We start from the raw sequence: 13,074 nt of genomic DNA, 5'->3' as shown, positions 1-13,074 counted from the left end.
TAAATTTGATGAGTGTGAAGTTTCTTTCCCCATGTCTTTTAATGGCTTTTGGTTGAATATCTATTTTGTTAGATAGTAGAATGACTACTCCAGCTTGTTTCTTGAGTATGTTTGTTTGTTTGATTTAAAAAAAAAAAACCTTTCCCAGCCCTTTACTCTAAGGTAGTGTCTATATTTGTTGCTGAGATGTGTTTCTTGTATGTAGCAGAATGGCAGAACCTGTTTATGCATCTACTCTGTTAACCTGTGTCTAACTGGTGAATTGAGTCCATCAATGCTGAGAGATGTTAATGACCAATGTTTATTAGTTCCTGTTACTTTGATGTTGGTAATGATTCTGTGTATATGTTTTTCTTTTAGTTTTTCTGTGAGATGATTAATTTCTTATATTTTCTTGGGTGTAGTTACACTCCTTGTATTGTACTTTTCCTCTAGTATCCTCTGTATGGCTAGATTAGAAGAAAAATATTGTTTGATTTGGTTTTGTCATGGAATAGCTTGATTTTCTCATTTATAGGATTGAAAGTTTTGCTGGGTATAATAGTCTGGGCTAGCATCTGTAGTCCCTTAGGGTCTACAAGACATCTATCTGTTCAGGCCCTTCTGGCTTCTAGAGTCTCTGTTGAGAAGTCAGGTGTAATTCTGATAGGTCTCTGAAACTATTGATACTGTTATGCTTGTAGACAGGAGCCTAGCACAACTGTCCTCTGAGAGGCTCCACCTAGCAGCTGAATGAAAAAAATGCCAACACCCACACCCTAGCACCAGAGAGAGCTCAGGGACTCTTACAGAAGAATTGAGGGAAGAATTGAAGGCCCTAAAGGGGATAGCAACCCCTCAGGGAGACCAACAGATTCAACTTACTTGGACCCTTGCTGGATCTCTGATACTTAGTCACATACTAAAGAGAATGTACATGGGCTGGACTGAAGCCCCTGGCACATATGTAACATATATGAAGATCAGTGTTCATGTGGGTCCTCCAACAACTGCAGTGCAGACTGCCCCTAAAGCTGTTGCCTGTCTATGGAATCTGTTCCCCAATAGGGCTGCCTCACCTAGCCCCAGTGGGAGAGGATGCATCTAACTCTTCAGAGACTTGATGCACCAAGGTGGAGGGGATACCCAGGGGACCCCTACCCCTCAGAGGAGAAAGGGAGGGAGGATTGTAGGGAGGGACTCTGTGAGGGGAGACTTGGAGTGGAGGCAGTAATCAGGGGTATAGAATGAATGAATGGATGAATGAATGAATGAATGAATGAATACAAGCATGCATGCATGGAGAGTGAGGATAGGAGACAGGACAATTGGTTCTCTGCTGTAATTTTTTTTCAGAAGGTTTAAAGACACAAATATGAGTGATAAATGAAGGGCTGCTGGGACCTCCAGCAAATCTCTACTAATTGGAGTGAGGAGAGCTTCTGAAAGGGCTGAGGACTGACCTAGGCAAAGAACTCAGAGGGATCCTAAGACCTTGGCAGGGATACTGCTCCATGTGCTGCGGAGGATGAGTAGATCCTAGCCACGGTTCTTTGGCCTGTGACCCTGGAGCCTTCACTGCTAGCCAGATCTGCTCATCCCTTGCTGTATGATGCTGGACTGCTCCCAAGATCTCTCTCAGTCTCCCACCTGTCTGCAGTGAGAATTCTGGTTTCTTTAAAAACTCAGTTATGTTACATGAATGTGTGTTTGTTTTAATCCCAGGTATGGGATAATGAGATGCTTCAGATTGTCCATAGCCATAACTATGATTTGTCTTATGCTCTAGGAGAGATGGGATTTTTGCCAACTGCAGAGAGTTTATGTTTAAAATTATGGAAATTCTTGAGAGGGTATAAATGCCAAATCCCTGAGAAGACCAGTAGTGGCTGCTCCCCATGCTATAGACCCCAATGCTGCTGGTTACTGCTACTGTGTTGGCTGATTTTGCTATTTCTGATTTGTTATACTGCTGGTTGCTGGTTGGAGATAGCCTGACAATGACCATTGGACTTGCCCCTAGGAACTCAACACCCCTAATCAGCAGGAAGTAATCTAAAGAGATCTATATCCCCTTTCTCCTCTAAGCTTCCTTCTCTCCAACCTAATGTTGGGGGCTGGAAGGGATTAATGTGGAGTAAGGGTTGGAAAGCTGGAAGACGGAGAGCACAGAACAGAACAGCAGGCCTACAGCTGTCACACAGGGGCCTCCATTTACAGGGAATTTTCACAAAGACTAGTTGAGTCTTCATAGGATCCTTCAGATAGAGGAGCCCTTACTAGCCTGAGCATTCCTGACACCATGGCCACACTTCCTACTGCACACAGGGCTCCACCTAGATGCTGTCATGTTTTAAGTATGAAATGCCCCCATAAAGGCTCATTTGTTTCCACTTTTGTTTCCAGGCTATTGGTACTAGTTTTGAAGACTAGAATCTTTAGAAGGTAAAGCCTTATAGGAGACAATGGATTACTGAGAGTGGGCAGTGAGGTGTTATAGCCTGTACCCTGTTTCTACTCATGCTCCTCTTGATGCAATGCGACCAGCTGGCCTCTGGCTCCTGCCTGCAATGCTTCCCTTGCCATCGCTGAATGTTTACCCTGGAACTGTAATCCAGACTAACCTCTTTAGGAAATGGTTTCTAGCCAGTTGTTTATTACAGCCATGAGCAAACTTCTAAAATGGGTATCTACAGGTCTCCTTGGAAGACATTCCACATTGCTGGCATCTTGGATTATCAAGTGTCACTTGGGCACACCTACATAGATTTATGCACCACTCCCCTTACTTCACTAAACTGTATGTATCTTCATGTTCTGATAATTGCTCTGGAATTTCGCAATACGCCTGGCTAAAAGTAGCCGGTCACAAGCATGGCATAACCTGAGTGGTGTTCTGTCTTGATATTTTCTCTGACAATCCAGTTAGTCCACTACTTTAAAATTTGGCCTCATTCAGATTGTCAGGGCATGGGCCAAGCACAGCCATACCCTTACCCTGATGTAGCTGAATGGCTTCTTGTTCATTTCCCCATAGGTTCCTTCTTATACCCTCTCAAACGCCACATGCTCAGGTTTTCCTGTCTGCCTCTGTGTGAGCATTTGGGTTTTCACAATTCCCATCAGCATGGTGTGTTAAACTATTCTTCAAGAGCTGTGACATTTCTCTAGCCCACAGCTTCAGACCCTTCTACTTGTCTCTTATAAATCAGTTCCAAAGCCCCAAAGTCATGATCAAACTTGCTAGAGCAATGAACCTGAACTCTGGTACTAATTATCTGTACCGAGTGTTTTCTTGTCACTGTGACCAAACACTTAACAGAAAAAAAAACTTAATGCAGGAGAAGTTTGCTTTGGTTCCATTATTAGGTGATATAAGTCTATCATGGTGGGGAGAACGTGAAAGGTGGAGAGGGATAGTCTGTGGTAGCTGGTACCATGCCTGGGTCATATCTTGACAGATGATATAGCAAAAATTGGGACCAAAGAACATCCAGTCTCAAAAGCCTCCAACACAGTGTCACCAGGAGGAGGCTCCATGTTCAAACCTCTGAGCCCATGGAAGGCTTTGCAGATTCAAACTATAAAATCCTTCTAGGACACCAAGGATGAGGCCAACAGATACTGTCCCTGAGTTGTAAGCTTCTCCATATAGAGGCTTTCTAAGAGAGGTGGATTGTCCTCCAATTCTGTCCCAAAGAAATTTCCTCACACCCTTAATAGCCTATGGAAAGTGAACAATCATGTATCTAGGAAACACAGAGCCCTCCATGCTAGATAATCAATGCAGAGTATCAGAGTCCCTTAATTTTGCCTTGTGCCTAAGAGAGAGCTCATGCTTGGGAGTCTCCTGGTGCTGAAGCCCAGGGATAATGTTGTTAATGGCATAAACCACAGTTACATAAATGTTAGATGAGGGTCAGTATAGTCCTGGCTCTGATCTTTGCTCACTCCATGACCTGAATGAATCACTTCACCTCTGTGAACCTCAGTGTCTCCCTCTTGGCATCAGGATGTGAAGTATTAAGAAGACCTCTTTAGATGTAGCCTCCATGATAAGGATGGAATCAGGAACCCCTGGGTATCACCAGAATCACTGGTGTTCCCAGGGAGACTACTGGAGGTGATATCCAGAAACTAAGTAGCAATGGAAGGACTAAGAGAAGGTGGAGAGCATAAAGTCTTGAGATGGCCCTTAGGAAGAGGCAAACAGGAAAGGTCACAAGCCACCTAACCCCGGCTGTTTTCCTGGGTCTCATCAGTCAGGATGGCGCCATTATACGCTTGTGCATGTATAGCTGGCTGGATCGTGTTTTGCCACATTCACACAGTGACTGTGCACTCACTCTCTCAATGTGTCTGCAACTCTATACATTTCTTTTGAAGCTATGAGGTATCCTCCAAGTTCCTTGACACTCTGGCTTCAGCCACTCACTTGAAATTTCACCAGGCACACACCTCACCCCCTGCCAACAGCTCTTATTGCAAGGACTAAGGCAAGCGACACACCAGGGTGCAGTTAGGATTTTAATGCTGGGATGGTGGTAACAGGTGTGGAGACTACTCAGGGAGGAAGGGAATTTGGGAGGGTCCTTTGGGTGGATGATTTCTAGGGAGAAATGCCACCAGAAGTAAGATGAAACCACTGGAGAGTAACCTGGAATGTAAACAGAGAATCAGGACATTGGCCGTCTCGGCAGAAGACAGAGTAGGCTTTTACTGGACATTAATTAGATCCATGGTAGCCTAGCCTCTCTGTGCCCACTCAGTCCTTCTGTGCCCAGCATGGCTGGGGGCATCTAGAGAGGAGATGCAGATTTGCGGTCTTGTTCTTGCCCCTTTGTCCTGATCACTTCTCATCCATTCCTCTGGAGCAGAGACACATGGAAAAAGATTAAGGAGAGACCATGCCCAAGCCAGGGTGAGGATTCAACCTCATGGTCAATGGTCTATGCACAAAGTTAGCACTCAGTCAAGAAACTCCCAATTCATTTAGTAACACAGATCCCGGCTCACTCTGGGTTCATGTTACTGGCTCTGCATTTAGTCTGTACTCATACTCAGAGTTCAGCCTGGAGTCAAGATCAGGTCTCAATTTCTATGGTCTTGTGACAGAAACAAAATTAGGTTTGTCCTGGATTCCTGACAGGCTGCTGTACACAGAGACACAGAGTGCAGAGCCTACTTGTGTTTGATGAGAACCACCCCCATAGACTCATATAATTGAGTTATATTTTGTAATAACAGTTACAAATACTATTTGGGAAGGATTGGGAGGTTTCAACTTATTGGAGAAGGTGTCACTGGGGGTGAGCTTCAAGATTTCAAAAGGCCATGCCATTGCTAGTTTAGCTCGCTCTGCCGGGTGATTGGCTATCGCACGTAAGCCCTCAGCCACTGCTCCAGCTCTAGGGCTTCGAGACCATGGTGTGAGGCGGTCTGTAGCCTGGTTGAGCAAGGCCACTCTGGAGACCCAGTAGAACATTCTACAAGGGATGGAACCTGTAAGCTATGTTCCCAGACTGTTGACTCCTCAACTCTATAATCGTGTGGCCATCAATCTCGTATGGCCACGTCCCAGGCCCCTAATGTTCTGGCTGGACTCCATCCCTACAGTCACCTGGCTACAGCCAGGCTGGTGCCAGGTAACCCAGCCTACTATTAAAAAAAGGGGGGGGCTTCTTGCCCCTCCTCGCTCTCTCTGGCCTCTTATCTCTCTCTGTTCTCTCTTGACCCTCTCTCTCTGTTCCCCCTCTCTATTCTTTCCCCCCTTTCCACATGGTTTGGCCATCCTTCTATCTTCTCTTTCTCTCTTTACTTTTCCTTCCTACCTTTTTACAATAAAACATTAAAACTATAAACTGTCTCTTCTTATCAAATCCCGCTGTGTAGAAGCATAGAGCAGGCCTCAGCGTTTCCAGCCACCAGGAGAGAAACCAGCCTCTCAGCCAAGCTTCCTCAACAGGTACCTGGGAGGCCCATGCCAAAAATGGTGCCACCTTCTGAGCATGGACCCCCCCTATGCCCTCCCCCACCCCTACCCCCGCTAGCCAGGCAGTCTCATGCTCTACAGGCACTGAGGTGCCCACAGTCCCTACTCTAGCGACCCACCGCCCCCCCCATTTCCTCCCCCCCCCCACTTGGCTGCCTGCCTGTTGCCATGCTTCTTATAATGATGGTCATGGGTCCTAGCCCTCTGGAATTGTGAGTCTTAAATGCTTTCTTTAACTATTTCCCTTGGTCATGTTGTTTTCTAATGATAATAAAAAAGTAACCAAGACACTGCCCATACCAGCAGGGTTGTCATGGCATCCTCTTGTTCTTCCTCTTCAGAGGGAAATTGGTAATTGTGCTGCCGATATATTAGCTGAAGGAATCAAGTCAAGATGAGCCTCAGTCTTTGTCATGGCGAATTGAACAGAAGCCCACAGAACTCGTTTCTTCCCTCTAGCCCATCACTCTGTCACCTGTGTGACCTCAATCAAGTGCATCACTATTCATTTGTGCCCCACTGTGCAAACTCTTTCCGAGGACCCAATGAGGCAGTGGAAGACACAGAAGGACCGTGTGAAGGGACATATCTATAGAAGGACCACCTCCAGAGCCTGAAACTCTTGGTGCCTGACTCCTGTTGTCCAAGAAACTCTGCAAGCATGAGCAGATAAGGCTCAAATGAAGCCTCCAGTGAGAAGAGGAGGAATCAAAGGCCTGCTTTGGTCAGGATGCGAAGTCCCTGTATCCCTGTGTGGGGTACTCCTACAGCTCTAGCCTTGACCCATAGAAAACCCTCCATACCCAGGCTGTGACTTACAGAGGAGACCCTGAATAACATTTCCATTCAGATGGCTGAGGGCGTACTGGAGCACAGGACATACCTGAGAAACAAAAAGTAGGTGGGCGGAGGAAGAAGGGGAAGAAGAAGGAAAACAAATGAGACTTGGCTGGGAACACCTTGCCCACCCACCCCAAACAGAGCGACTCACTTCCAGGAGCCAAGAAAAGTTAATTTTGCAATCTGAAATTATGGAATTGCAGCAATCTGAATCAGAACTGTCCCAGACTACTAAGAACCCACCATCTCAGGATATCAGAAGTTCAGGATCTGATGATCCAGCATCCAGAACCCTAATACCCCAGACCCCTAAGAACCTTGAACTCTTGAACTCTGGAATTTTAAGATCCTCAGAAGGCTGAAGCCTTTGGGGAGGCCCAAATCCTAATTTCCTGCAGGTTCTCATTCCCAGGTGCTTAAATATAAATGTCTAAATAAGGGTGTATTGATTGCCAGGAAACCTTAGCTTAAAGGAAGATGTGCTGCATGTACGTGGTAAACAGCTCAGGGCAGGACCTGCACTTTCAGCCTCTGTAGCAATGGAAGAAGAGGAGAAGGAGAAGGAAAAGGAGGAAGAGGAGGAGGAGGAGGAAGAGGAGGAGAAGGAGGAAGAGGAGCTGGTAGACCTCTCAAAGAAAAGTCTTCCCCTACCAGAAAAAAAGTGTCCAGAGAACCCAACCTACAGATACATCTGCTTCCCATACCAGGCCTGGTTCTAGGTGCCAAAAGCTTGGGACTTACGATGTTTTGCAGCAGGACTGACACTGCATTTTTAAGGAGGCCAGATACAGCATCCAGAACAGTGTTGATGATGGCGAGTCGTCTGGAAAAGAAGGGGCTTACAAAGCTTGGTCAAGAGTTCAGCATAGATCAGAGTCTTCTGGATCAGGTGACCTACACCTTGCGCTGTAGTCTCATTTCAGCTCATCAGGACGGACCACCCTGGGCATCGGAGCATCTCATGCCTAAGTACCTACTGCCTCGGTGCCCGAGTGCTCTTCAAAGCCCTGACAGGGCACTGTTCACTCAGACTCTATGTACAGAGCACCAGGCTGAGCCTTGGCACACTGGGCAGCTTTTAGCCTCCCTCATAAACAGGTCTTGCTGAGGTTGCCTCCTCCCACCTTCAACTCCCATCCAGTTGTTATCTCCTGGGGCAGCCCATGCTGAGTGTCCACTGAAGAGAGAGGTTTCTTTCCTTATGTCCTACAAAGTTTGATGGTCTGCATAGGGTTCTTCATTGTTCTTGAGTTCATTGACAGACCAAATACTTTTCTGAATGCCTTTTCCTCGTTATATGTCTGTCTAACACAGAGCAGATTTTTTTTTGTTGTTGTTGTTACAAAAATGGACAGGGGGGGGGGCAAGTAGATAACTCAGTTCACAAAACATTCACCTTGTAAACATAAGGACAGGAGTTCCCTTTCTGGTGTTCATATTTTTAAAAAGAAAGAAACACCAGTTGATAGCAAATACATGTAATCTAGCACTGGAGAGACAGAAATGTGTAGATTTCTGGGACTGATTGGTGAGCTCCAGGCCACCGACATATGTGTGTGTCCACACACAAACATACTCCACCCACCCAAAATAAGTAAGAAAAGGTCCAATTAAATCTACAATAATACCTTGTATGGTGTCACCCTCCTTTGGACCCAGTCCTCAGGAGACAGAACAGGGAGATCTCTGAGATCTAGCCAGAGCTGTACAATGGGACTGTCTCAAAACATGCATGTATACAAAAGACAACAGAGATTAGTACTTGAAGGTTAAGGGTATGTTCTTATAAGAAAAAAGAGACGTAATCTAGCAAAGACCCTGAAAGATGAAAATATGAAAAGAGTTGGAGTACAGAGAATCGTGTTTTGCATAGACAGAACATCCATGCAAAGGTACTGTGGTAGGAAGAATCTTCTTTGAAGCACAAAACAAAAGCCAATGGGTCTAAATGCAAAGGTTCATTATGAGAGCCTTCTTGGCCATGTGCATTCGGAAGCAGTGGAACAGCATGAGTTTCCTGGGGCTCCTGAGCAAACAGGTCCTGTCATTAATTGAGATCAAATCTTTGGTAGAGGAGGATGGGTGGTCTTGGGACATGGCTGTCAAGGCTGGAAACAGAGTCCATACCTCCATTTCTGACCAAGGATCCCAACCCCAGCCCTTGACTCCGCCATGTTTTCTCTCACAGACACTGGGCAGTATAACCTCTTCCTACCCCTGCCTAAGCCAAACTGCTTTATTAATCATACAAATAAAGGTGCAGATTAAGGATCAGTGGGGATCTGTGATGGAAAAACACAGGGATAGGATGTCTGGATCTCACTGCAGAAAATTTTCAGAGGGTAAAGATTACTTCAGAATAACCAAAGCCCATGCTAGCATCTAATTTTCCAACTGTGTCCCACCTCCAGGTGGATGTAATGTTAACATCCTCAGAGGCATGAGGCACATTGACGCAGCTGAAAAACAACCATAGCTAGATACATGATTGTGGCTAGAGAGGTCCATCCTCCTCCTTCAGCAATGGAAAGGAACCATCCCTAGAGACTCGTGGATCACGGTTCTTGAGCCCTTAAGATGTTCCAGGCTCTTTGCTAAACATGTTTTCTTGTATCTTTATCCTAGTAGAGTAAAGGATCTCTACTGATCAGATGGGGAAACTGAGGCCTCAAAAGATGAAGCTGCAGAATAACAGTTGAAAATGTTGACACGGTTGATTCTTGAGGCTAGTATGATTGTGTGTTCTACTATGCTGCTTCCCAGGGGTAAGAATAGGACTAAATTCAGGGATCCGAAAGCCTCCCTGAGAGCCCAGCTCTGCTGGAATGAAGAAGCCTTACCTGCCCAACAAGGAAATGGAGATTTTGTCTGAATTACTGGAGCATTTTCCTATGGTTATCTCAGGAAGGCCAGTCTGGGCATTGGTTTGAACAGTGACTGAATTTATGAGGTCCAAGGAGACAGCAACATCGACCGCACTGCCAATGCCAGGCCTGTAGAGAACAAGAGTCACACTGCACACAGGTCTAGAAGCTTTTGCAGGTTCCCCAGTTTCCATCTATCTGTGTGGACCTAAGCCAGTATGTCTATGGGTGCAATGTCATAAAAGGATGACTTGTGTCCAATGTCAACATTGTAGCAGTAGTGGTAATATGTTACTTATTCTCTACAAAAGTTACACATTTATATTAGACTTCCTTGGGCCACGAATGTTTAGTACATGCAAGATTTTTGCTTGGCATGAGACTAATACTTAAAACAATTGTTAACATTCTGTAACATAATTGTAGCATAACATAAACTATAAACATTATATCTGGTTTAATCCATTTAATCATGACAACAGTACTAGGAGGCACTCATACCCTTTTTTAAAGTGAGAGATCCAGGCCATACAGAGGTTAAGTGACTGCCCCAGGATCTTACAGCTTATGCCTTTATAAGTACATCCAATACAAACATTCCCACCCCACAAATAGTGACTATTTGAGGCTAGGGTCACACATAACCTAGGCAAGTGTTCTCCCTGAAGGATCCCCCCTATCTCTAGAAAGTCTTTTGCATGGATTCTTGGACATTTTTCTAGATCTCTCATTTGAAAATTTAAAAACTTCAAAATTCTATTTTACTTATTCAAAAAAGTCTAGCCCAGATCAATGATTCCCAGGTTCTGTGAGAGATCTTATCTGAAAAATTAATGTGGCAAGCAGGAGTGGTCCCTGGTTCTGGAAAGACTCCGTGAAACAGTATTTGGCAAAACCAGAACGGGGAACTGGGAAGGGGTGGGAGGGAGGACAGGGGAAGAGAAGGGGGCTTACGGGACTTTCGGGGAGTCGGGGGGGGGCTAGAAAAGGGGAAATCATTTGAAATGTAAATAAATTATATCGAATAAAAAAAAAGAATGAAAAAAAATTAATGTGGCACACCACCACATTGAGGCAGATTGCTGATGTTGACCCTGGACTCCTCAAAGACAAGGGAGTACTTACACAAAGCTGTATACACATGCGTGCACACAAGAAACATACACACGAAGGTCGATCACATAGAACATTCTTTCAAAAGAGAATTAACATGGTCAGTCTTCACTAGAATACTTTAAAGGTTCGAATTTTAGGCCTCAGAGGGTCCCCTCTTTTATAGATTAGGAAACTTGAGCCGGAAGTCACATAGTAGCTGGGAAGTAAATGCCTACTCAAATTGGCCATATTGCACTGCACCCTTAAACTCCAAGTGACATATACTCACAGAATCACGGAGGCGTCCAAAGCCAGGGGCAGCTTGAGGTCGACGCCTTTGCCACTGGAAGACAGCCCCGCTTGAATATCCAGGACTCTGAGATTATTGATTCGCAACCTGCCCAAAACATACACACGTGCCCTCTTGTCCGGCCTCTCTGCAGCACTTCTCCTCCCCACCCTCTTGTCGCCCCTCCAACCTATGAGGAAGTGTGAGCCTCCACACTCTCAGGCACAGTAGGCTCAGGGAGGGAAACAACAGGCAGCAGAGAGAGAACCTGAATCCAGGACTCTGTGACTCAGAACTCCATGGAGTCAGTACTTGGGACTGGAGGCTATGAACTCTAGCTTGCTGTCCCTTGAAGAAACTTAGATTTTCACTATATTTGAAGAAGTAATGTGTTTTCATGGGAAAGCCTTTAGGTACCAAGATGCAGATGGAGATGAGACCAATGTAATGTTCAACTTGAGCCTTAAATCACTGACTGTGAGAACCCAGAGGTGTGAACTGTCCACACTGGCCCTGTAGCCCTGCCTCAGACTTACTCAAGCTCTAATAAGCCTTGCCTCAGAACCCCTCAGCTCTGTGGGGAAATAAGAGGCCTATCCATCTATTGTTGATATGGAGGAGTCAGGCAGTCCCTTTTCCTGAAGCAAAGAACATCAACTCACTGTAAACCACCGAAAGATAGAAAGCTTTTTGAATTGCCAAGGTTCGCTGTGTTCAACGTTTCTAGAAGGTTGTCCTTGGCTGATGACCAACTTGTGGCTTGCTGAAGTGACTCCACATTCAGATTCAGGCTCTGAGAAACATCTGTCAAAAGCAATCATCAGTCAGTGCCCTGCACCACTAGGGAGGGGGCATCCATCCTCCTGGTCTCTGAGAAGTCAGTTTTCCTGTGCTGTGTCATTCAGCCCTTGCAACAACTCAGTCGGGGCCGGATTGCCAGTGTCCTTTGTATAGACGAGGAACCTGAGACTCCTAAGGTTAGGAAATGTGTCTACACAGCTGGGTCCATGCACCTGGATAGGGGAAGGCTTGTCAGCAGCTGCCATAAGTTAAAATGCAAACCTCTTAAATGTTTGGAATCTTTTAAGACTGTATCCTGTGCCAATATATAATGGCAAGTCTCAGATAAGGTGATATCCCAGCACTGTTTTGTCTAAACTGATAAGAGCAACCCAGGAATTGAGTAGCAGCACATTTCTCAGTGAACCACCCATAAAAGACAACTCCGCCCTCTCCCAGCATCCTCTGCGGTTGCAGGCATGATGCTTATTAGAGTTTCTCCTGGGACCAGATAGCTGAAGAGATCTATAGTAACTCACCTCCAGAGGAAGGATTCAGAACGTTCAAATTATTCACAGCATTGCCAACTTCCTGAAGAAGTGACTCTGAGGTCCCAATGAGCAGGCCACACAAGACAACAAGGCCCCCAAGTCGGAACATCTTTGGTTCTGACAAATGGAGAATCAGAGCAGGAAGAAGAAACAAAAACCCGCAATTAATGCCTGCCACTCACACCCTTATCTTCCAACAAGACAGATGTGCTTCTCTTCACAACAGATAAGAAATGGAGCCAGTGGATGTGCCCACCCTCAGGAGTGGATAAAGTAAGGCCAAATCTGCAATGGAATTTTATTCAGCCACAATGAAAAATGAAGTCAAAGCATTTCAGGAAATGCATGGAACTGGTCGCCATTGTGCTAAGCAATTCAGAGAGGCAAAAGACCCTATTTCCTGTCATCTGCAAATGAGATTCATTATGTGTGTGTCTATAACAGGGTACATACATGTGCATATACATATGCAGCACATACCCCACCTTGCCTGCTCACTTTCCTAAGTTATAATTCTGTTTATCTATGTTTCAGTGAAACTTCACACCTTCTATAAAGCCAGACTCAGACCCCTCCCCCAGAGACCAGTTCTAGGTTCCTCGCTGTCTCCACCAAACTCTAGGCAAATAGGCCTTAGGGAAATAGCTATGTCTTCTGTCATTAATGAGCCTAGACTCCAGTAGG

At 45.4% G+C, this 13,074-nt stretch overlaps 1 protein-coding gene across 1 annotated transcript; it reads right to left on the bottom strand.

Moving 5' to 3' along the window:
* Nucleotides 1–6,308: 6,308 nt before the first annotated feature.
* Bpifa2 (BPI fold containing family A member 2) lies at nt 6,309–12,499 on the bottom strand. The gene is made up of 7 exons (XM_052181540.1): nt 12,379–12,499; nt 11,722–11,863; nt 11,060–11,167; nt 9,652–9,804; nt 7,553–7,634; nt 6,791–6,854; nt 6,309–6,346 (listed from the first exon to the last, which is right to left on the bottom strand). The coding sequence occupies exons 1-7, from the start codon at nt 12,497–12,499 to the stop codon at nt 6,309–6,311; spliced, it is 708 nt and encodes a 235-aa protein (XP_052037500.1).
* Nucleotides 12,500–13,074: the final 575 nt, after the last annotated feature.

Source organism: Apodemus sylvaticus, chromosome 5 (assembly GCF_947179515.1).
Source record: "Apodemus sylvaticus chromosome 5, mApoSyl1.1, whole genome shotgun sequence".
NCBI classification, from domain to species: Eukaryota; Metazoa; Chordata; class Mammalia; order Rodentia; family Muridae; genus Apodemus; species Apodemus sylvaticus.
This window is presented reverse-complemented; position numbering and strand designations above follow the sequence as displayed.